Source organism: Manis pentadactyla, chromosome 3 (assembly GCF_030020395.1).
Source record: "Manis pentadactyla isolate mManPen7 chromosome 3, mManPen7.hap1, whole genome shotgun sequence".
NCBI lineage: Eukaryota > Metazoa > Chordata > Mammalia > Pholidota > Manidae > Manis > Manis pentadactyla.
Genome location: NC_080021.1, coordinates 105,621,564 through 105,647,337, shown reverse-complemented (window position 1 = coordinate 105,647,337; position 25,774 = coordinate 105,621,564). Strand labels below are relative to the sequence as shown.

The 25,774-nt window shown below is 36.0% G+C and overlaps 1 protein-coding gene across 3 annotated transcripts in view; it reads left to right on the top strand.

Annotated features, from left to right (window-relative positions):
* MRC1 (mannose receptor C-type 1) overlaps window positions 1-25,774 on the top strand; it is a 98,492-nt gene that overhangs the window by 14,386 nt on the left and 58,332 nt on the right. For 2 of the 3 annotated variants that reach the window (XM_036881178.2, XM_057498253.1), the window contains exons 3-7: window positions 585-758; window positions 4,209-4,373; window positions 17,353-17,472; window positions 20,569-20,715; window positions 24,460-24,645. In XM_036881178.2, the coding sequence (XP_036737073.2) occupies window positions 585-758; window positions 4,209-4,373; window positions 17,353-17,472; window positions 20,569-20,715; window positions 24,460-24,645 (792 nt within the window). The remainder of the gene's footprint in view (window positions 1-584; window positions 759-4,208; window positions 4,374-17,352; window positions 17,473-20,568; window positions 20,716-24,459; window positions 24,646-25,774) is intronic. The other variant, XM_036881179.2, reaches the window with a different exon arrangement.

Genomic DNA, 25,774 nt, shown 5'->3' with positions numbered 1-25,774 from the left:
TTTTTTTCAAAGACAAATATCGATGGTAGGTGGCATTTGATGGTTTTGAGTGATGTGTTTCCATGATGCAAATTAGAGTGTTATACCAAAATGCCTACCCTTTCTCACAGCCACTGTTGAAGGACTGAAGTGGAAGCTAGCTTGACAAGAAGTAGTTAGAGGGGATTTAACCATGTGCTTGTGTCTCACAGCTATAAGGTTATTTTTCAATTTAGAGATCTAATAATTCTACAATTCCAACCAAGAGGAAGAATACCCTCTTTTCTGTGCTGGAGGAAATGCAGGAGTCAAAGCTGGTGTCAGTAGAGCTGACTACTTTTGCCTCACAAAAGGAAAGAGGAAAATCTGTTCTAAAAGACAACAGAAATGAAGTGGTACTAGACTTATCCTTAAGTACAGACTGCTGTATGTACTCAGCAAAAGATAGGGGTAGAAAGAGAAGAGCAATATAAGAGGATTCCTGGGGGGTACACCGAGTGTGATCCAAAGAGTAAGACCTAGTCTTTAGATATCCTTCTTATTGGAAGGTCAACATTCAGAAGATTCACTTACGTTCTAATTGCAAACCAGTATGTCCCTTCTAGCCATGTACACCCTCCTGGGCAATGCAAACGGAGCAACGTGTGTATTTCCATTCAAGTTTGAGGACAAGTGGTATGCAGACTGCACAAGTGCTGGGCGGTCAGATGGATGGCTCTGGTGTGGAACCACTAGAGATTATGATGCGGATAAGCTATTTGGATATTGTCCATTGAAATGTAAGTAAGTTTATCATCCAGAAAAGTTTTGGCACATTTAGTAGGGCAATGTAGTGTGATGGAACCTTGTGTTTATATAGAATGTTTCCCCTCGGACTTATTTCTCACTTAATATCTAATCATACTCCACAACCACTCTTTTTAGGTGTCACTGTCCACATTTTATAATGGAGAGAGTGATTCATATTGGCCAAAGACCAGAATGTACATCTTCCACCTCTCAGCCCTGGGCTGCACCCAGTGCCTTTATTTTCACCAACTACTTCTTTTTTCTCAACTTCCACTGTTACTGTTGCTTACTTTCTAAGACTTTAGGACAAATTACACTGTACATGATGGAACATATACTCAGCACCAGAGGTAGGCATGCCATTCCCCAAACCCGCAATAACTTTCTGTTATGAAGCTACAGATCAAAAACAGAATTTAAACAATGCCACAAGCATGTGGTCTGATGGAGAGAGAGATGAGGGGGCTCCTGAATTTTGTGTCAGTGTAATGAAAAAGACTCTGTACTGTGAACATGATAGTATTTCAATTAGAAAATTTAATTTAAGGAGAGTATTATTTAATTTAACACAGCTCTGCATCAAATGGAAGTGGGTCATGTGTATGCTTGAAGGGTTTTTAACATGGGGTTTTAAGTGGTATTGCAAAAATGCAAAGTAAGTGGCACTGCATTAAATCGAAGAGAGGAACATAGATGCGGTCTGGGATGGTGTTAAAGGCCATCTGAACTGCAACGACTTTGCTTACAACTAACCTTCCAAGATCACACATACACACACAACCACATTATTCTATGCACATTGTAAAACAGAACAACTAACAAAAAGTTTTAATTTGTCAAGTTAAAGTGAGAATTTGAAGAAACGTGTTTATCTCTTTTGATTTATAATCCCTAACCATCCCACTAAAAATACATTTGATTTCTCAGCCCCATGTATTACTGTAAATTCTCCTCGTGTGTGCCATTCCTCCATTCTGGGTGAGTATCTGCCAAAACTCACAGGCTTCCCTTTCATAGTGATACTGCTCTACTGGGTAGGTAAATGTATTCACCTCTCTTTAACATCATTTAGAGGTTTGATTCCTGTGGAACGTTTGTAGATATCTGATCTCTGTAGAATTTTTCTGAAGACAAAAATGGAGTTTTTTTTTTCCCCTGAGATAAAGCAGTACTTGTTTATCAGTGATTGAGGAGTGTTTTTCTCCATTACTTAGGAGGAATGGTTTTTCTAAATCTGTTATTGTGGAGTTTCTTGGGGGTATAGATTTCAAAGGTCCAATTATAGCATACTGCACATAAATGGTGTTGACAAAGGAGTTGTTGGATGCATGTATGATTTAATGAGTCATTCAGTAAATCACAAAAAACCCTCACAACTTTGGGTAGATGTTTGTTGGAGGAGCATTCTGAGTATGTTCTAGAATAATCCTTCAGTCTTGTTACTTCTAATTTATGTCTTCAAAACCAAATTGTTTATTTTACAATTAATGTAAAAGTAACTGTAGAAAAATTTAAAACTGATTTCAATATACATTAAAAATTTAAAGCACACTTAACACATTGCATGCCTTTTTAAAGGGCTTTGCAATTTCCCAGTCTATTTCATTTTCCTTGTGTTTCTTTCCAAATGAACATGTTATTTTATATTAACCTTAAACTAACTGGCTCAATATAGGAAGATGGGATACCAGTTACTGACTTAGTGACACTCAATATATACTCTCATTGTCCTTTGCATTGTTTCTTGTATTGTTTTCCTTCTACTTACACATTTACTTTGGAGTACCATGAGAACAGGAAAAGGAAAACATCCTTTTCTCTCAATTCTCCATAGCTTCCACTTTAGCTTTGACCATCAGTTGTGCTGGTTAATTGTGGGAATTTGAACACTTTGGGGAGATGTAGAGTCAGCAAACCTATACATTCATTGAGAAGCAGGTTTTTAATTCCTTGATTTAAAATGCAAAATACACTTTCTTAAAATGAAGGGTCAAATTGAATTCCATCTTTAGTCATTTATACCCCTTTCCTCCATTCCCAAACAAGAAAATAACCCCCTCTTTTTTTGGTCTCTCATTTTCTTGTATATTGTGTGCAAAAAATATTTATTTAAAACATTTCCATCTTCAAATAAGCCTCAATCCAGTCTCATCTGGATGATACCATGTGGAGAATAATCCATTTGCTCATTAAACTAGTAAGCCCTGCAGATCATGATAGTTTAAATCGAACATTACTAATTCAAATTCATTTTTTATGTAATTATATAATGATTTCACAGTTAAAACATCTTAGGAATCCCTATACTGTTGCCTGAATGAAATTTTGATATATTTTTCTTCCTCTTTTGTGTGCCATGGGACTGCAAAATTCATATCATAGTGTGCAGTATGCACATCAAAAGGTTACTTCCTCATCAGATACGAAGAACCACAGCAGTGTAGGCTATATGCTTATGGAAAATTGCCCTATTTCTTAGAAAGTTGAATACTTCTCAGAAAATTTCAAAAGTTACATAATCCTTTATCTCTTCCTTACAAATAAATGAACGGATTATTACTTCACATGACTTGTATATAGAATTTTCTATTATTAAAAAGGCAAGAGAAATTTTCATAATACGAGGCACATAAAAATATTTCATTTGTTGATTGGTTTCCCAAACATCTTATATGTAAAATGCTATAAATAATATTTATCTATATGTATTATTGGCCTTTTATAGAGTATAGTCAATATATACAGTATATTGGGAATTACAAAATAGCAAAGGAAAGTATAAGCTAAAATTATTATTTTTTACTCTGAAGAAAGAAAAACTAGCAATCAACATCTACTATTGCCAGGAGCTTATCTATAGGTAATATTTTAGAGATGAGAAAATGAGACTTGAAAAGTTAAGAATTTAAATAAGGTAAAACCACTGCTGAGTGACAGTATCTGGATACAGGTCCAGGTCAGTCTGTCTGCAGTTTGTGACCTTCCCTTCTAATGCCTGTGTCTTTGGTCTGAATAGAACAAACTAGAAAATGCAGGCAAAATACTTGTTGAGAGAAGACATATATTTATTTTCACCTCCCCCTTTGTTTATTTTTTTCTAAATTAAGGAAGTTGGGCTGGTATCTCTATTCTTACTTGATTTTCATATTTTCCTCACTTCCCAACTCACCTGATCCCAAATATCCCAACAGAAAAATAAGGAGACTGTGCCTCCCTTTTCCCTTAAACATATGAAAGGATTGATTGACCTTTGGAAAACTCCTGTTTTTCATTATCAAGAGTGAAGAAAATCTCATAGACACTTGAAAAATACAGAAAAAAGAAAGGAAAAGAAATATAGTGTTTCAGGCAATATTGCTACTAAGATTGTTTAAAAAGCATTGTTCACTGAAAGTCTTTTCTTGCAGTTATTCAGCCAATCCCACTGACTTCTTTTACAGTTGAGGGCAGTGAAAGCTTATGGAATAAAGATCCATTGACTGGCATTTCCTACCAGATAAACTCCAAATCTGCTTTAACTTGGCACCAGGCGAGAAGGAGCTGCCAGCAACAGAATGCTGAACTCTTGAGCATCACAGAGCTACATGAGCAAACCTACCTGACAGGTAATGACATGAAAAAAAAACCCAAGATCTTAAGATTATGATTCTTTTATTCCTATATTTAATGTAAATGCAGACAGCACAAATGATTATAGCCATCATGATAGAGTCAGTCCTAAGCACATAGTACAGATCATATGATGAATCTGCACCCCAAAAAGAGATACCCAGGATGGCAAATAGCTTTCAACTTATGAGGCATCTGGATGCCTATCAGTTGTGACAACCAGAACTGAGCTGGGGATTCTGAGGATCAATCTAGGCTCAGAATAGAAGATACCACAATCAATTAGTGACGGTGTTCTTGGACACAGGGCAGGGGTATCGTGCTGTTCAGGTTTCTGGGTCTAACCTGAAGCCAGAGGTTTTCTGTTAGCATCACAGAATTCAGAATGATAAGAGGAATGCTGATAAAATGCTGCCACCATCTCCAGGGGCTGATGAGGAGCTGCTCTCGGACTCTGCATCCTTTCTACCTCCTGTCTCTCAAACTCCCAAATACTCCTCTTTTTCAGGCCTTATTGATAGAGTTGCTACAGTCTGTTGGTTTTTTTGAAGCATGTGTTCTTATAGGATTGTGAGGATTAAAAGAGCTAAAGTTGGGAGATTCTCAAGATGGCAGTGTGAGTAGGGTGGTGGAAATCTCCTCCCAAAACCATATATATTTTGAAAATACAGAAAATACAACTATTCGTAAAAGAGTGACCAGAAGATATAATACACCAGCCAAGCTATATCTACATCTGCGATAACTCAACAGCTCACAAAAAAAATCAGATACATGGCTTTGTGGATGTATCTGAGCACTCCCCCCTGAGCACTCCCCCCACCCCAGCTCACCGGCCAGAGGAAAAGAATCAGCCTGGGGAGGGAGTGGAAGTACAAGACTGCTAAATAACCAGCCCTAGTAATCTGCACCGGGAGTACAGACACACATTGCATGGTGTACTGAATATAAGAGGAATGGAAAAGCAAAATCTGATACTAAGACTGCAAACAGGTTCCCACAGCCAGCTGCCCTAGGACAAAACAAAAGTGGGTGCTTTAAAAGTCTTAAAGGAACAAGGGTTTAACAGGTGGACAAAATCATCCTGCACACTCAACCCAGCAGGCTGGGAACTTTAAGGAACTTCAGGCGCCCTAACCACCTGGGTAGCAAGCAGCACTGAAGCCCCTAACAGTGATAAGCAGCCTGCCATTCATTCCCCCCACCAGCGCTGCAAGCAAACCAGCTGCCCCGCCATTGAAGCGGAGCAACTGGGGAGCAGCCTCACCCACAGCAACCACACAGAGGCTTCTCCCCATGCACAGCTAACTGGACCTGACCCAGAGGCTGCCCCCTGCCCATTGTCGACCAACACATACAGCAGAGATGGGCTCAGAGTCTGAAAGGCCCAAAGGGGCTTTATTCTTGTAGCAAACGTGCACTGCTTGCCTGCAACTTCTGCCAGTGCCCTAGGCCATCCTGAGGAGAGCCCCATCCACAGCAGCTCAGGGGATTAACTGAGGGGCTTCCCCCTGCGAGCAGCCAACTGGCATAGGCAGAGTCAGCTGGTGCACAGTCTGGAAAGCACGTAGGGTTTCTGTTCTCACAGTGAATATGCATTGATTGCCTGCAACCACTGCCAGTGCCCTAGGCTATACAAGGGCCACACACACACCCCCTCCATTGGCAGCTCAGGGAATTAACCCAGAGGCTGCACCCTGTGTGTGGTTGACTGGCACAGGCAGTGGAGATGGGCAAGGTGACCAGCAAACAGGAAGGGACTTTGTTCTCACAACTGACACACACGCCACTCACTGGCCATCACTTCCATTGTCATGAAAAGGCAGAAGAACCTTGTTCAGTCCAAAATCCCTCAAACATGAAAGAGAGGGCCTGGTGAGACTGAAATCACCAAGCTTCCTGAAAAAGGATCAAAATAAAAGTCATAAGCATGCTGATGGAGCTACAGAGAAATATTCAAGAGCTAAGGGATGAATTCTGGAGGGAGATAACAGAAATGAAACAAACAATGGAAGGACTTAAGAGCAGACTGGATGAGGTGCAAGAGACTGTTAATGGAATAGAAATCAGAGAACAGGAATACAGAGAAGCTAAGGCAGAGAGAGACAAAAGGATCTCTAGAAATGAAAGAATATTAAGAGAACAGTGTGACCAATCCAAATGGACCAATATTTGCATTATAGGGGTACTAGAAGAAGAAGAGAACAAAGGATAGAAAGTGTCTTTGAAGAAATAATTTCTGAAAACTTCCCCAGTCTAGGGAAGGAAATAGTCTCTCAGATCATGGAAGTCCACAGATCTTCCAACACAAGGGACCCAAGGAGGACAACACCAAGATATATAATAATTAAAATGGCAAAGATCAAGGGCAAGGACAGAGTATTAAAAGCAGCCAGGGAGAGAAAAAAGATCAGCTACAAAGGAAAACCCACCAGGCTATCATCAGACTTCTCAGCAGAAACCTTACAAGCCAAAAGAGAATGTCATGATATATTCAATGCAATGAAACAGAAGGGCCTTGAACCAAGAATAATGTATCCAGTAAGATTATCCTTTAAATTTGAAGGAAGAATTAAACAATTCCTAGATAAGCAAAAGTTGAGGGGATTTACCTCCCACAAACCATCTCTATAGTGTATTTTAAAGAGACTGCTCTAGATGGAAGGGCTCTGAAGGCTAAATATATGTCACCAGAGAAAATAAAACCACAGGAAAAAATGTAGACCAACCAAATGCTAGCTAAATGCAAAATAAAATCAGCTATCCACAAAATCAGTCAAAGAAAACACAAAAGAGTACAGAATAAAACACCTAACATATTAAGAGGAGAGGAGGAAGAAAAAGAAGGGAGAGAAATAAAGAATCATCAGACTGTTTATAATAGCTTAACAAGCGAGTTAAGTTAGACAGCTGGATAGTAAATAAGCTACCCTTGAACCTTTGGTAACCACAAATCCAAAGCCTGCTGTGGCTATAAGTACATATCTATTGATAATCACCCTAAATGTAAATGGACTGAATGCACCAATCAAAAGACACAGAGTAATAGAATGGATAAAAAAGCAAGACCCATCTCTATGCTGACTACAAGAGACTCACCTCAAACCCAAAGACATACACAGACTAAAAGTGAAGGGATGGAAACAGATATTTCATGCAAACAATAGGGAGAAAGAAACAGGTGTTGCAGTACTAGTATCAGACAAAATAGACTTCAAAACAAAGAAAGTCACAAGAGATAAAGAAGGACATTGCATAATGACAAAGGGGTCAGTCCAACAAGAGGATATAACCATTATATATATCAATGCACCCAACACAGGAGCACCAACATATGTGAAACAAATACTAACAGAATTAAAGGAGGAAATAGACTGCAATGCACTCATTTTAGGAGACCTCAACACACCACTCACTCCAAAGGACAGATCCACCAGACAGAAAATAAGTAAGGACACAGAGGCACTGAACAACACACTAGAACAGATGGACCTAATATACATCTACAGAACTCCACACTCAAAAGCAACAGGATACACATTCTTCTCAAGTGCACATGGAACATTCCAGAATAGACTACATACTAGGCCACAAAAAGAGCCTCAGTAAATTCCAAAAGATTGAAATTGCCAACTTTTCAGACCACAAAGGTATAAAACTAGAAATAAATTGTACAAAGAAAACAAAAAGGCCCACAAACACATGGAGGCTTAACAACATGCTCCTAAATAACCAATGGATCAATGACCAAATTAAAATAGATAGGCAATATATGGAGACAAATGAAAACAACAGCAAACACTCCACCTTCTGTGGGACACAGCGAAGGCAATTCTAAGAGGAAAGTATATAGCAATCCAGGCCTATTTAAAGAAGGAAGAACAATCCCAAATGAATAGTCTAAATTCACAATTATTGAAACTGGAAAAAGAAGAACAAATGAGGCCCAAAGTCAGAAGAAGGAGGGACATAATAAAGATCAGAGAAGAAATAAATAAAATTGAGAAGAATAAAACAATAGAAAAATATCAATGAAACCAAGAGCTGGTTCTTTGAGAAAATAAAGAAAATAGATAAATCCCTAGCCAGACTTATTAAGAGAAAAAGAGAATCTACACACAAACAGAATTACAAAATCAGAATGGACAAATCACTACAGATACCACAGAAATACAAAGAATTATTAGACAAGACTATGAAAGTCTATATGCTAACAAACTGGATAACCTAGAAGAAATAGGCAACTTTTTAGAAAAATACAACCTTCCAAGACTGACCCAGGAAGAAACAGAGAATCTAAACAGACCAATTACCAGCAATGAAATTGAATCAGTTATCAAAAGACTACCCAAGAACAAAACCTCCAAACAAGATGGGTTCACTGCTGAATTTTATCCGACACTTAGAGAAGACATAATACCCATTCTCCTTAAAGTTTTCCAAAAAGTAGAAGAGGAGGGAATACTTCCAAACTCATTCTATGAAGCCAGCATCACTCTAGTACCAAAACCAGGCAAAGACACCACAAAAGAAAACTACAGACCAATATCCCTGATGAACATAGATGCAAAAATACTCAACAAAATATTAGCAAACCAAATTCAAAAATACATCGAGAGGATCATACACCATGATCAAGTGGGATTCATCCCAGGGATGCAAGGATGGTATAACATTTGAAAACTGTCAACATCATCCACCACATCAACAAAAACCACATGATCATCTCCATATATGCTGAAAAGCATTAGACAAAATTCAACATCCTTCATGATAAAACTCTCAACAAAATGGGTATAGAGGGCAAGTACCTCAACATAATAAAGGCCATATATGACAAGCCCACAGCCAAAATCACACTTAACAGCGAGAAGCTGAAAGCTTTTCCCCTGAGATCGGAAAAAGACAAGGATGCCCACTCTCCCCGCTTTTATTCAACATGGTACTAGAGGTCCTAGCCACAGCAATCAGACAACACAAAGAAATAAAAGGCATCTAGATTGGTAAGGAAGAAGTCAAACTGTTACTGTTTGCAAATGACATGATATTGCATATAAAAAACCCTAAAGAATCTACTCCCAAACTAGTAGATCTAATATCTGAATTCAGCAAAGTTGCAGGATACAAAATTAATACACAGAATTCTTTGGCATTCCTATACACTAATGATGAACTAGCAAAAAGAGAAATCAGGAAAACAATTCCATTCACAGTTGCATCAAAAAGAATAAAATACCTAGGAATAAACCTAACCAAGGAAGTGAAAGACCTATACCCTGAAACCTACAAGACACTCTTAAGAGAAATTAAAGAGGAAACTAAAAAATGGAAATTCATCCCATCCTCTTGGGCAGAAATAATTAGTACTGTCAAAATGGCCATCCTGCCTAAAGCAATCTACAGATTCAATGCAATCCCTATCAAAATACCAACAGCATTCTTCAACCAATGGGAACAAATAGTTCAAAAATTCTTATGGAAACACCAAAGACCCCGAATAGTCAAAACAATCCTGAGAAGGAAGAATAAAGCAGCTGGTATCTTGCTTCCCAACTTCAAGCTCTACTACAAAGCCACAGTAATCAAGACAATTTGGTACTGGCACAAGAACAGAGCCACAGATCAGTGGAACAGAATAGAGAGTCCAGATATTAACACATGCATGTATGGTCAATTAATATATGATAAAGGACACATGGACATACAATGGGGAAATGACAGCTGCTTCAACAGCTGGTGTTGACAAAACTGGACAGCGATGTGTAAGAGAATGAAACTGAATTATTTTCCAACCTCATACACAAAAGTAAATTTGAAATGGATGGAAGATCTGAATGTAAGTCATGAAAACATAAAACTCTTAGAAAAAAACATAGGCAAAAATCTCTTAGACATAAACATAAGCAACATCTTCATGAACATATCTCCCCGGGCAAGGTAAAGAAAAGCAAAAATGAACAAGTGGGACTATATCAAACTAGAGATCTTCTGTACAGCAAAGGACACCATCAGTAGAACAAAAAGACATCCTACAGTATGGGAGAATATATTCATGAATGACAGATCCAATAAAGGGTTGACATCCAAAATATATAAAGAGCTCATGCACCTCAACAAACAAAAAGCAAATAATCCAATTTAAAAAATGGGCATAGGATCTGAACAGACATTTCTCCAAAGAAGAAATTTAGATGGCCAACAGGCACATGCAAAGATGCTCCACATGGCTAATCATCAGAAACATGCAAATTAAAACCACAATGAGATATCACCTCACACCAGTTAGGATGTCCACCATCCAAAAGACAAACAACAACAAATGTTGGCAAGAATGTGGACAAAGGGGAACCCTCCTACGCTGCTGATGGGAATGTAAATTTGTTCAACCATTGTGGAAAGCAGTATGGAGGTTCCTCAGAAAACTCAAAATAGAAATACTATTTGATCCAGGAATTCCACTCCTAGGAATTTACCCTAAGAATGCAGGATCCCAGTCTCAAAAAGATATATGCACCCCTATGTTTATTGCAGCACTATTTACAATAGCCAAGAAATAGAAGCAACTTAAGTGTCCATTAGTAGATGAATGGATAAAGAAGAGGTAGTACATAAACACAATGGAATACTATTCAGCCATAAGAAAGAAACAAATCCCACCATTTCGCAACAACATGGATGGAGCTACAGGGTAATTATGCTCAGTGAAAAAAGCCAGGTGGAGAAAGACAAGTTTCAAATGATTTCACTCATATGTGGAGTATAAGAACAAAGAAAAAACTGAGAAGACTCACTGAACCCAAGAATGGACTAACAGTTACCAAAGGGAAAGGGACTGGGGAGGATGGATGGGAAGGGAGCAATAAGGGGGAAAAGGGGGCCTTATGATTAGCATGTATAATGTAGCAGGATGGGGCACCGGGAAGGCAGTAAAGCACAGAGAAGACAAGTAGTGATTCTATAGCATCTTACTATGCTGATGAACAGTGACTGTAATGGGATTTGTGGTGGGGCTTGATAATGGGGGGAGTCTAGTAACCATAATGTTGCTCCTGTAATTGTACATTAATGAGACCAAAAAAAAATGTAGAAAAAAAAAGAGCTACTGTTTGCTTGAGATAAGAGTATGTTTTAACTTCTGAAATTTGCACTTGGGAAATAGATAGATTAGAATCAGAAATGAGTGTGGGAGAAAAAGCACCCAGAGTTTCCTGCCCCAAGACCCCTTCCCACTGCTTGCCCCTGCACTGCTACTAGATCAATATACCTCTGATCCTATGACTGCCATGTTAAAAAAATCCTTAGTGACTTCCCATTTCCTCTCAAATAATTAACAAAACACTTAGCCTGACATTCAATCACTTCAATGCTTGGTGACTTCATCTTTTAAGGAGGAGGTTGTGTGAACCAAGGGACAGAACAGGTCCCCAGCTGTGCCTCATTTTCTAACACTTCCCTTTCTCCAACTCTTTTCAGATGATACTCTTCATCAATCAGAACACAATTCTCCTCATAAGTTGTTCTTATGTTTTGAAATTGAATTTAAAGATGTTTATTGAGTTCTTTTTTTGGTGGAAAACAGTGTAACCTACATTGATTTACCACACCTTGTGAAATACATGTTTCTATTCTTAGTCATTTCTGAGAAACAAATCATGAACAGCTCCACTGTAATGAAATCTTTCTTGCAATAGTTGGGCAACAAGTTTAACATTTATTAATTTTTTCTTTTACAGTATAGGCAGCGGTTCACCCTTTTCTTTCCATTATTATTAAGAAAACTGACTGTAGGGAAGCAATCTGACCTCACTGTGTATTCCTACACCCAGAGACAGGATTATGCCTGTCTGCTCAATTATTCTGTTTGGTGTTGGGTTTATAACATGGAGACAAAATATCAGAATGATTAATATTTACAACCATGCATAACAATATAACAATTCAGAGCAAGAGAAGAAAGCACAGAAATAGAAAAAAGTAAATTCATGTAGGTAGTTAAGGAAGAAGATTAAAGACAATTCTGGAGTTAGTTGTGCACACTTGGCGTGAGTGAGGGAAAAAAATCTGTCAGGAATGAAATCGGGTTTCACTTGGCTTTTTTTAAGGAAATCTGTTCATGGGTTGTATTATCTTGATTCTTCTGAGCTGAACTTCTTTTCTGGCTTTCTGGATGCCAAGGAATGGAGAGCACAGGTTACCTTTTAATTGTCTTTACCAGCTGCCTGGAGGAAAGGGGTTGGATGAGCAAGATAGCGACTCTGCCCAGCTCTGGACTGGTTTCCTCCTCCCTGGCTCTATCAGTCTCCCGCTGCAGGAAATGCTCTCCTAATCAGCGAGCGTTATATTGTGTCCCTCTGGAGAGCAAACAAGCCCTAAGAGATCCAGAGGTCGAGTTCACCTCAGATATACATTTGAATCTCATCCAAGTCCCTGGAATTTCAGTCAGCAAAATTTAACTGAGATCTGGATAAGAATGACTTCTCTTGTGATATTTGTAGTATTTCCTGCTTTTTTCTAAGTTAAAAATATCATGCATTAGGAGAAAAAAAGGTCTGATGGGAAATTTAAAAAATGAAACAGAACTATGTTTTTTTGGTGGAAGATTTCCATGACATTCAGGATTTATTGGGATATTCTGAGGGAGAATCTACAAAATAATGGTGTGAGTGGGGGACTGTGAGCTACTCCATTTTGGGCAATATGCTACTAAAATAAAACACCCACAAAAAGTTGTACTTTTAAAATAAAATTTATTTTATGAGAGGATTTTGAGGAGTAATATCATTTAAAAAAATGGATAAGTATTTGTGGAGTATAACAACGAAGCAAAACTGAAGGGACAAAATAGCAGCAGACTCACAGACTCCAAGCAGGGACCAGCCATTAACCAAAGGGGAGAGGTGGGGGAAGGTGGGTGGAGAGGGAGGGAGAAGGGGATTGTGGGGTATCATGATTAGTGCACATGGGGTGTGTGGGGTCATGGGGAAGACAGTGTAGCACAGAGAAGACAAGTAGGGACTCTGTGACATGTTACTCCACTGATGGACAGTGACTGCAATGGAGTATGGTGGGGGGGGACTCGATAATATGGGTAAATGTAGTAACCACATTGTTTTTCTTGTGAAACCTTCATAAGAGTGTATTTTAATGAAACCTTAATAAAAAAATGGATAAGATGTGTTATGACCCTGAAATCAAATTGTCTGTCATTTATTGAAGAGCTGTGTGTGTCAGACCTTGGGCTTTATTTCTAAAGCCCACACCAACCTCGTACATGAATATTATTGTCCCCACTTTATAATGAGATAACAGACAAGGAGAGAGAAGTTAGAAATTTGTTGGATGCCTCACGCTCAGAAAAGAGCTGAATTGGAATTGAACACTGTCTTTCCATTTCTCTCTGCCCGGGTCTCCCTCCCAAAATCAACGAGGATCTGGTAGTCCCCAAAGCACTAATGAGAACCCTTAATTTAAATGTCAACATCTCCATGTTGCAGTGAAGTTATTCTAAACTGATTTCACAATGTTTGCAGGGCTGACAGCTTCTGCCCTGCCACCCATGCTTACGTTACCCAGACTTGTTTCATTGCCTTTACTTCTAGTTCTACCGGCAAAACATGTCAGGACCCTCCATTTAATCCTCAATTCCTGAACCAGATCTACAACATACGTGAAATATTAGGATTTACAGAATTGATATAAAATATAGGAAGTGAAATTTGGTTCTTACCCTGATTGTTTTTGCCTTGCATGTGGGCTAGGAAACAAAATGGCCTGCAATATAGAAAAGAAAAATGCAGTGTAATAATGAACATGAATACATCTTCCATTATAGCTAAGTTCAAAAGTAGGTATTGACCAATTCAGGCAACATATGCAGAAAAATTAAGGATTAAAAAGTTTAGCATGTAAAATCAATGCTTTGTATAGTAATACTACAAAAAATTTGGTCTCTCCTTTGTGAAATTATGAAAGCACATTAGAGAAAAAAATTCGTGGGTGATGCTCAACTGCTTAAGTATATATTTAACCCCAAATTTCTATTTTGTTTCTAACTCACACTTTTTGCCAACCCTAATTCAGCATAGAGTAATAATAATAATAATAATAATAATAATAATAATAGCAACAGCTTACATTTATTTGGTATGTATTATGTGTTAGGCCCTGTTTTAAGATGTGTTCATTAATTTAATTCTTCAAAATAAACCTAGAAATACCAAGAGCAGATGAAGAATATCAAAGGGTAGATAATTCTTTTAAAGAGCTATCATCTTTTCTCATCAGGGTAAGCAGTAATTTAATTAAGCAATTAAGCAATCTTAGGCAAAATCTACTTTAATTCTTCCTATACTCTGAATTATTTTTGGTTTTGAAAACTTAGATATGCTTATTTTCTTAACTGATAAGTTTTTTTTTTTTAATGCCAACATTTTTGACGTGGGGGAATAGCTATATTTAACATTTTTGAAATGTTACTTTTAGTATCATTTCTTCTAGTATACCTCTATGTAAGTATAGAGAAAATTATTATTCAAATTAGTACAACTTCAAAGGATTTATGAAAGAATCATGCAATGTGCAATAGCATTTAATGGAGTAATTATTAACATAAAACACAGTCTCAATGTGACATTGATCTCAGAATGACATTTCTAAGGTACAGACTTGTAGACAGGTGTTTCCTCCTGACACCCTGTAAGTTATCTATTTGCATGAATGAGGTGGGTCAGCACTTTATAGTTGCTTTCTTTTAACTTATCCTAAAGAGATAGAAGTAATAACATAGTACTCAGAAAGGTTTTAGTAACTATATGTAAACAAATTAATAAATTAAAGGAAACCTTTGATGAGATGAGTCCTATATAGTTGATTTCATATGAATGAATTCTTATCACTTCATGATTGTTATTTTTTTAATGAATACAGTTATTTTTACTGTATGAATATATTTTTTTAATGAATACAGTTACATCATGTTTAATGATGTCCATCCCAGAGATTTAAGACTAAAGAAATATAAAGATTTCCCCTTTTGATAATGTTATTTCCTTGTCATAGTTTTTAACAAGTATTTCTATTTTTTCTGTAAAGTTGTAACTTTGGAGAACCAAATGCTGTCTTCACAGGTGACAGGAACGAGTTCTGGCATGGACTATTGTTTGGGGAGGCCCGACATGTATCTGAAATATCTGTCTTCTTCATTGTTCTTTGTTTGAAGGTGCTCTAGCACTTAAAGTTGTCTAGAAAAGGTATTGCAATATTAACTCACAGGCAAATTTAACTTAAACAGGGTTTATATTCACTGGAAAAAACAAATTAATCCCTGGGTTCCAATCCTAGTCCACCAATTCTCTGCTTCACTCTCCACAAAGTTCCTAACCTCTCTGTCCTCAGTTTCTTCCTCTATAAAATGAAGGAATCGGATTAGATGTCTCCCAAGGTATCTAATGTACCTGAGGACAAGAGCCATGCTAGTTCAAACATTTTTTCTAGAACGCTTGTTAAAAATGAGTGAATGTGAATTAATTTTGAGTGATTTTTTTACATGCCAGTATTTAAATTCATCCCATTTTTATTGTATTACCTTATTTAAAGAAGTAACACAATTGGGTTTACTTTTCAGTAAAAAAATCCAGCGTTTACTAAAATTCAGTTTATTAAGCATCTATCTACCTAATGAGTATCAATCTAATTGGTATCCTCAGGTGGGTTTTCCCTTGGTAAATGCCTCTCTGCTAGAGGCTGAAAAAACTAAGTGCAATTTTGGGGTCACATGAGCTCTAATAAAAGAGTGATCACTTTTATGGAATTGAGTGCAATAAATGTGAGATGTGATTTTTCTGGAATTGAATTACTGTAACCCGTGTTCACTTGAATTTCTGTGTATATGAATTAATAAAAAGCTGGAGAAAATTTTAGTGACTTTGAGATATCTCTGTTGGTTACATCAATGTCATAAGAAACTGGGTATAAATTTCAGCTGTGTCATTTTAGCTGCACATGTCACTTGAACTCTTTAAGTCTGTTTTCTTCATATATACAATGGAGATAGCAGTACATAATCATAGTTTGTGAGGCTTAAATGAGCAAGTACAGTGTTGTAAATAAAGTAAGTGGTAATTCTCATCATTGAAAAGATTTGATTGGGAATATATCCTATAGATTATAGTAAATGTAGATGGGTCTATTTATGTTTATCAGCATGTACAGACACTTATGGTATTTTATTAAAGACAAAGGGTAGTGTTCTTTGCTCATTAACTCTTTTTAATAAACTAAAAAGGCTGTAGAGAGAACAGATTATCTATAGTTTTTTAAAAGGTATAGATAATAACAGAATGAAGTGTTTGACACTGGAGGGCTGAGGTACATGTTGCTTCTGTGTTTTTGTTTTATTCCATATCAGCCAAGCACAGAGCTTGAAACACTGTAATTATGATTTATTAACTGCCTAAATAAAGTGTTGTCATGGTAGCATAAGCATTTAGTACTTAGAATTTAATAATCATCTTCATGAAAAGAAAAACTGATTTTTAAAAGTGTCATAAATTTCTTAAAATTTTTCATGATAGAAAACTGGCTTATACAAAATAAATCTCACTTGTGCTTGAAAATGAAGTAAAAATGTTATTATTTGATGATAGTCAAACAAAGTCATCTAAATTAGAAGCACATTCATACCACGTTAGAAGAGTGGCGAAATGATGGGTTAAAGTCTGTTGAGATCTGGATTCGAACCTTAGCAAGAATCTCACTAGCTTACTTATGCTCTCTCTCTCCTCTGTTTCTTTACCTTCCAGCAGAGGTAGTAGTTGTACTTATCTTAGGTTTTTAGGAGAATCAAAGGAGAAACATTAGGCTTGATTTTTATTCGTCTCCTCAAAGACATTTTGATTCAAGCAGTTAATTCTGATTTTGATTTTGCTGTCTTTTCTGAATGTGAGTTTTGTTTTTGTTTTTGATTTTGTTATATAGGACTCACCAGTTCCTTGACTTCTGGACTCTGGATTGGACTTAACAGTCTGAGTTTCAGCAGCGGGTGGCAGTGGAGTGGTGGCAGTCCATTCCGATATTTGAACTGGTTACCAGGTAGGGGTAAGCTTGTCTGTAGTTAAATTCATCTAAATTTAATTTATCTGAATACCATGAAGACCTTCATCATCTCACATGTAGATCTCAAAAAGAAGAACTGGGAAACTTCATCAAATACCCAAAATCCATTTCTCACCATGCTTTGAAATCTGCCATCTAGACTTGAGTATACTAAAACCATAAGGTTACACCAGCTTCCTGGGACAAGGACTTATCTGATTAGGATTATCACACAAACCAATACAGGACTCTTAAAATATATATTTTTGGAGTATCATTGATTTTCTAGGTGTTATATTCAAAATCAAAGTTCTGAATTTTACAATGTTTCTGTTCATAGTGTTTAAGTGATATTTATGAGATATATATAACATATACTACTACATAGCTTATTAAAAGATTTTATACATATACTATGAATTAAAGTGAGTTTAAATTATTTGGGGTTGGAGAATTTCTCCTTACCTGGAGCTGTGAGATATTTGCAATATTTCTGTCTTTGTATAATTACCTTAAGGTCTATAACAATACCGTATTCTCCTGTTTTTAATCTACCAGAGTTGGACTACAAATAATATTTCAGTCAGAGATTATGATACCCCATACTAGCATAAGAATTCATTAGCACTTTTGTTGGCAATTTGTAGTTTAATTGTAGAAACCCACAGTTGGGGGATGATCCAGCCTTCAACAGAATTTTTTGGAAGACAGAAAATGCTCTGAACTAATTATGTGTACATTGTCATAACATAAAGTTAACAGAACATAAAAGAGACTAAAGAATGTTTTATATATACAGCAATTACTCAGGGAAAACACAAGGACCAATGATGACAAGAAGTTTTCATCTTGGTCATCAATACTAACTGCTGTTAGTATGTGCTGGAGGCACTCTGCAGAGTGTGCCTCTGAGTTCCCTGCCCACACCCCAGACCCGTACTGATCTAGGTTTATTAGAAAAGAGGCAATTAACAATTAGTGATGTCTGCCATGGATGTGGAAAAGGATGGGTCTCATCTTCATTTATCAGTTCTGTTATGGAAAATACCGATGTGTTTTTTCATATGCTGAGACTTCTTTTTTAAAGCCATTGAATGCTTTTTGCATTTGACCTAAACTCTCTATTTTCTATATCACTTACTTATGGTATTAAAAAAAAGGAAAACTTCAAAAAAAATAAACAAAATTCAGAATAGATACCAAACACAAATGGGACTTTTTAGAGGATATATTTTGGTTTAAATTGATTAGATTTTACTATGAATTCCACTTTTAATGCATTCATTTAATATATGATGGTTATAGGGCCATCACTAAACTCAGCTCAGATTTCCTATGGAATATGGGAAATAAATATTGCTGTCAGAGAATATAAGATGTCCTTTATGGATGAAGATTTGATTTGTCTGCCTACTTAGATTAAATTGGAGAATACCAGAATACCAGCTGGGCTCAATCAGATCATTAAACAATAATAATCATTTATTATGTGACTAGAGTTTATTCTTTCCTGCTTTGCTATTGTACAACATAAGGCTCACTTTATTTATTATTCAATTTTGGAGTCATTATTATAATATCTAGCCACTTGCAATCCAACAGTTCAGTGAGAAAATTGGAGGGTTAACTTCAGTGAAAGTGGGGAATAAAATTGGAATATTATTGAGAAAGGAAAAGAAATGTCCTTCCTTATTAAACCAAGTTCCTGAGAAGTAGGGACAAGATTAAAACACCTTCTGAAATAATATGAGAGTCTCTTCCAACTAAAATAAGAAATCTTGTGGGATATTAGATGTTGCTGTTGTATAAACTGTTCAATCAAGTATTGAACTATTTACCCAATAAGAAATATATTTACATTTGAAGTGAGGGTATTTTATGCAAATGATGTAAAGTGAGTTCAAATATATAACTGTGGTAACAATTAGTTGATATATTGAAGTTGGTAGTGGTGTTTGTATTGATAAATCAATACATAACATGATTTACTAGTTATATGTTAATTAATAAGCAGTAGCTATAAAATGTATTATTGTTTCTTGGAAGTTTCTAATATTGACATCTGTTCAGTTATATGTGAGTTTGGTCACAATATCAGCACATTTTAAAAACAACTTTATCTTTAACACTAACATTTATTTTCTTTATGTGCTGTTCAAGCAACTTTCAAAAATTGTTCACAAAAGCTTTATAGAAGAGGTCATATGATTCTCATCTTGCAGGAAGGGAAAGTGAGGTCCAGGTCCAGGTTATATATATGTCAAAAGGCATGAAGTGGAGGCATTTGCAAAATGTGGCTCACCACCCTACTACTTCAGGTGTGAGATGCTAGTTTTTAGAGCAGGGGTTTTAAAATAATATATTAGTGAAAAAGTATGAGAAATATGGGTGTCAATGCATGTGTCCATCACATTTGCAAAGTTTATTTTATCTGGTCCTTTAAGCAGCTTCCAGTAAGAAATGAGATGAGGGGTTAGCTGTTTAAAATATTCTTCAATAGGCTGGGTTGAAAACCTTGAGAAAGAAGCTTTGTTGTGGGTGCACGTTCTCGGCACGGGCTGTGTCTTGGTGCTGCTCCAGTGATCCTTCCCTTCATTTCTCTTCTACATTGTCTTTCTTTTCTGTTTCTTCTTTCTCACTGGAGAAATTTTCCCACATCCACAAATTCTCTACTTTGGTCCTCCCAGTTAGTTGACTTAGATTTTTGGTAAGTAGCTACAGTGTTTATTATGGCCAGTTTGGAACATCATGTATTCTTTCTCGCTACATATTTCTCTGTTATACACAACATGAACCCATGTAAAGAATGTTCAGGACTCATGGTCTATCTTTATTATTTGATACTGTGAAAGAAAGTTATTTCAAAAAAGTAAACTTGTATAATCAACATCTTAAGCACTGGAATAATCCAACAGCAAGAGAACAAATAGACATTCAACATGTGTTTTGCTCTATAGTCAGTAAATGTTTATTTATCAATGTGTAGCAAAAGACAGAATGGGGATCCATTAAATCCTAAGAATGAAGGCATAAGGCTGGGGGACTATCTCCTTGTAATACCTATAATAGTTCTACTTTGATTTTTCCTTTTCCCCAAAGGAAGTCCATCAGCAGAACCTGGAAAAAGCTGTGTGTCACTCAATCCAGGGAAAAACGCAAAATGGGAAAATCTGGAATGTGTTCAGAAACTAGGCTATATTTGTAAAAGAGGCAACACAACTTTGAATTCTTTTATTATTCCCTCAGGTAAGTGACCTATTTCATCTAAAGTGTATAAAATAGGAAAATCTAAAGGTAAAATCATATCCTAGCCATAGCTGTATGAAATGACAGGTTTGGTTGATAATTTATGGAGTAAACTCAATGATATTCCTACACAATTCCTTTTTGTTGTTACTACCTCTACTGCTCGCTAACATTTCCTCGTGTGCTGTGGTGTTCGGGCCTGTGGAAAGGACATAAATAAGAATTTTATCTTTATGGCAGCTCACACACTCTGGACGAGGAAAAAGATATTCAGAGGATATGTAAAACTTTCACATGTGACAAAACAAATCCAAGCTAGGAAATAAATATCTGAAGGGGATGTTTTTATTATATCCTTACTATTTAAGGATCTGTCTGGGATGCAGTGCTATTCAGTTTAGCATCTTACTTTGAAGTCTTCATGGAACTGGAGTAAAACATCCAGAAGTAATACCTGCATTTTATATATAAGCTGGAGTCTAGGGAAGAAAATCAATTATACTCTCTATTATAATTTTATAGAAAAATTAAACTACTAAGGCAAGAATGCATCTTTTCTTCAAATTGACAGAAAGCAAATGAACTACATTTTATTCACTATTCAAATAAATAAACTATATTTATTTCACTATATTTTTAAAGGGACATAATACTTTAAAGGGATGTATGTATGTATGTATATATTCTGCTGGGGAAATCTGATAGTGTGGCATTCTTGACTCTTCTTGATATTTAAAATCAATTTCATTTATTTAAAAATGTGATTGACATAGCTAGAAAGTCAAAGGTACAAAATAATAAATAATAATGCTTTCCTCCTACTCTCACCTCTAACACCCAATTTCTCTCCTTGGTGAATAACTCTTTCTGGTTGTATATCTTAACCTAGTTATTCTATGTATATTTTTACTTGGTCTATAAATATATAAACAAATATGTTTATAATTATTTTTTCAGTTTTATACAAATATCAGCATACTATCCATATATTCTCAACTTTTTCACTTGGTAATGACTTTGGACATCTTTCCATATGGAACATACATACCTTCTTAGTTTATTTTTACTGCTGCACAATAGCCTTTGCAGAGAGAGACCATATATATTTTTCAATCAGGCATCTATCTAATGGAACTTTAGTCACTTCCACATTTCTATTATTACAAAAAATCCTGTAGTGAATAATTTTATACATGTCATTTCATGCATGTGATGATTCCTAGAAGTAAAGATGCAGGATCAAAGAGTAGGTATGTTTGCAATTTGAGTAGATAAAGGTATGGCTAAGATCTCCAATGGATATAGATGAGGGCCCTGGTTATTGAGTTTTATTATATTTTACAGGGTCACCATTATGACTGTAGGCGTGGCTTTAGGATACCGTAATCATTTTTGTACTTTATCTCCTCTATTCCTCCCATAAGAGAAATAGTATAATTCTTTCTTCTTGGGAGAGCTCATACAGTTCTCTAGAAGACTTGGAATTACCACTTTGGGGAAGATGAGAATGCCATTTTTTAGTTTCCTTGCACAGGAAGCAGAATTCTGTAACTTGGCCTTGTGACTTAATCCTCAAGTTTTAGGAACTTCATCCATAAAATGGAAACATTAACACCTGCTGTTCCTGTGAAAATATGCTCATATTGTCAAGCACTCAGTAAATTATACTTATTTTTCTATTATACCTCACCTTGCTCCACTTGCTAACCTTCACTTGACATTGGTTTTTAAATTTCTCTATTCTTCCTAGATTAATCATTGTATTTTATATATAAAGCCAAATAAACCAGAGTTTGCAAAAGCATATCAAAGTTAAAGTTATGCAGTATATACAATTGGCAATCCTTGGGCAAGAGTTCCACCTCGTGTCCTGTTGGTCCTTGCACTGCTATCCTCTTGGTCCTTAACTCCCGTGTCTCTGCGGCTGCTGACTGTCCAGTTCAGTAACCATGTACCTAGACTTCCAAGACTTTGCAGGGAAAAGAAAGTAAATAACTCATTTTTTAATTGATTGCATGTTGAAATGATAATATTTAGGATATATTAGGTTCAATAAAAATTTATTAAAGTTAAATGTAGCTGTTTCTTTTTCTTTTTATTTAACATGACTACTAGCAAATTTTAAATTGTGTATGTAGCTTTCATTTGGGGCTTACATTAGATTTCTGTTGTACACTGCCCACTCTTGAGGAACAAGCAATGGTTTGTGGCTGCCCCAGGGAATTCCCCTTCATGGCATGCTGTCATGTTTTAAAACATTTTCCAAGTTTTTCTGTTCAGATTTTGAAGTCCTCAGCATTTGCTGATATTATTTTCAGCTTCCTAGGCAGCAAAATTAAAATATCCCACCAGAGGGCTCCAGAGCTATTCTAGCATAAATATATATTTGTAACTGCAAACAGTGTACAGTTTCTAATTGTATTAAGGGAACATTTTTTTAAGTGCACGTTTTTCTATTATAATCATACAGTGCTCAGTCATCATGGCTGTTTACTTCAATGTCTGCTGAATGTAGAATATTGGGCTCAAAGGTGTTATAGACAGTCCCTGCCTTTAAGGGAAAATGGCTTTAAGAGAATTATTAAAAACAGCAAAGCTACCCTATATTGAACATTTACTAAGACAGTACTTCTAAGAACATTTACTATCAAACAAATACATAAACTGATATTGATTTTGTAATATAGTCCCTCTTTAAGCATGGTATGTTGCTAAACTGCTGTTTGAAATAGCATCTGTAAAATAGTAATAATAAGCTGCTGTATATCCAATGTAACTTCAGTACTTTTTCTCAGCCAACATTCATTATACCTGCCATGTGCCAGGCTTCATGCCAGTTGTAGGGCATATAGGGAATGAATAAAGTATCTGCCTTTGAACATCTTCTCCTCTTTCCCCAGCTAATTATGATTATAATGCATTTTTGCAATGTATAATCAAGCTTTATGAAATTTGACCATAAGCAGTAGTAGCACTAATAAGGATGTTGGCCACTATTGATGGTTTAACTAAATCATAACTGTGTGCTGTTTGTAATGTATAGTCACATTATCTCAAATGTTTTCTAGTTGAGAAGAACACAGTGAGGAGAGTAGCTGATTATTAGTATTATTAAGTTTTTACATATATGGAAACTTCGGTTCATGTGGTGTGGCTTGCCTAAGATCACAAAACTTGTGGCAAATTCAGGTTTTGCCTCAAAGGCTTCTGAATCTAAGTCCCTGTGATCGCCACAATGTCTCATGTCAACTTTCAGGAACAGGTCAGCAGTAGTGGGTCAGTTCAGAGGCACAGGGGACCAGCTCATGCTGCTACAGAAGCTCCTTGGTGAACCCTCTCTACAGAATAGAGGTGAATTGATATCTTTTAAGCAATGTATTATGTGTCAAACCCTTTTGTGCGTCCAGCATTTACATAACATGCTTAGTACAAGTTTGCTGATGATAAAATGCAGATATCATGAATCATTCTATTTTATCTTAGTATGCCTTCTTGTAGATACAATTTTTTTAAGTGAGATTTCATATTTAGCTCTATTATAAAATGAAAGATGGATCAGATATTTTTTAGTCTAAAAGCAAATACAATTAGTCTATCTTCTGTGAATATGTATACCAAAATGAGAACTGTTACCTTTATTTTCTATAACTGTGAACTATTTCACATACAGAATGATAGAAAATATGGTAACAATTTTAGAAAATCTTCCTTTTTCAAATGTTTTCCAAATTCTTCTTTTTCTAGAAAGTGGTGTGCCTACTAACTGTCCAAGTCAGTGGTGGCCATATGCAGGTCACTGTTACAAGATTCACAGAGAAGAGAAGAAAATCCAAAGGGAAGCCTTGATTGCTTGTAGGAAGGAAGGTGGTGACCTAGCAAGTATCCATAGCATTGAGGAATTTGACTTTATCATCTCCCAGCTAGGATACGGTAAGAAACCTCACATCAGTAATATGCTCCCTGACTTTCTACCCATCTCTGGAAGATTTAATCATGAATGTTAAATTTAATAAATTCAAATTAATGATTTAATTGACAATTTTAGAAATATAATAAATATTAATCATGCTTCAAATGTAAAAATTGCATAAAAATTTAAAGGATTTTTATTACTGACATAATTTTATTTTTCTTTTAACAATCAATTTATGGATAGTTTTTAAAATGTTATTTTTCTATATATAATCTGGATTCAGAAGAGTCTACCTTAAATTTGTCAACAGTATTTCATTTATTGGAATTACATATGTTTATATATTTTCTTTTCTAAGGCCCATATTTTGTCTCACAAGGAAGGGCCCTTAATGAACTGTCTCATACTTTGGATTTTATTTTCGTCATTAACCTCGCTAGTGCTGCTAGAGCTAAGCAGTGAAAGAAATAGGGTATTTTATTGGAGTGGTTAGGTGTTGGCCTAAACCTTTGAAAGAAATTAATGTCTCAATTTTAGGTATGTAATTTAAGAAACATATAGAAAATGTGCTCACTAAAATATTGTAATGTTTTTAAAAACTGGCCCTATCAAAAGAAAAAAAAAACGTGGGTAAAATGAGTTGGGAATACTTATCCTGAAGAGGAGGAGGGTGAGGAAGACCTAATGGTGATGGGCACTCAGCAGTACTTGCTGATTAAATGATTATGATTTTCTGCTTCCACTGATGAGCCTGCTGAAAAGCTGCAGCTGTTCATTTCCAGCAATCAAAACAAGAGGAAATGGATGGTGGTGACGGTGAGGACAGCTTCCTGACTCTTCTTGCCTGAAAATTGATAGGCATGGGGGAGGGGAGAAGAAACAATTAACAAATAGATGAGAAAAAATAAAGTAGTTGCAAAGGAAGATTGAAAAGACCTAAAACATTGCCTAGCACCTGTGCCAAATGGAATTCTTTCTCCTTCTCTTACTTCATGAGTTTAGCAGGCCATGATAACAGCCTACTGCAACTGTAAATAATTTCTTCATGTTCTGTTATTTACCTATCTTGGAGAATTCACACTAGACAAAAATAATGTAATCAAACCTGATATCTCTGAATAGTATCATAACATATATAAGTCATGA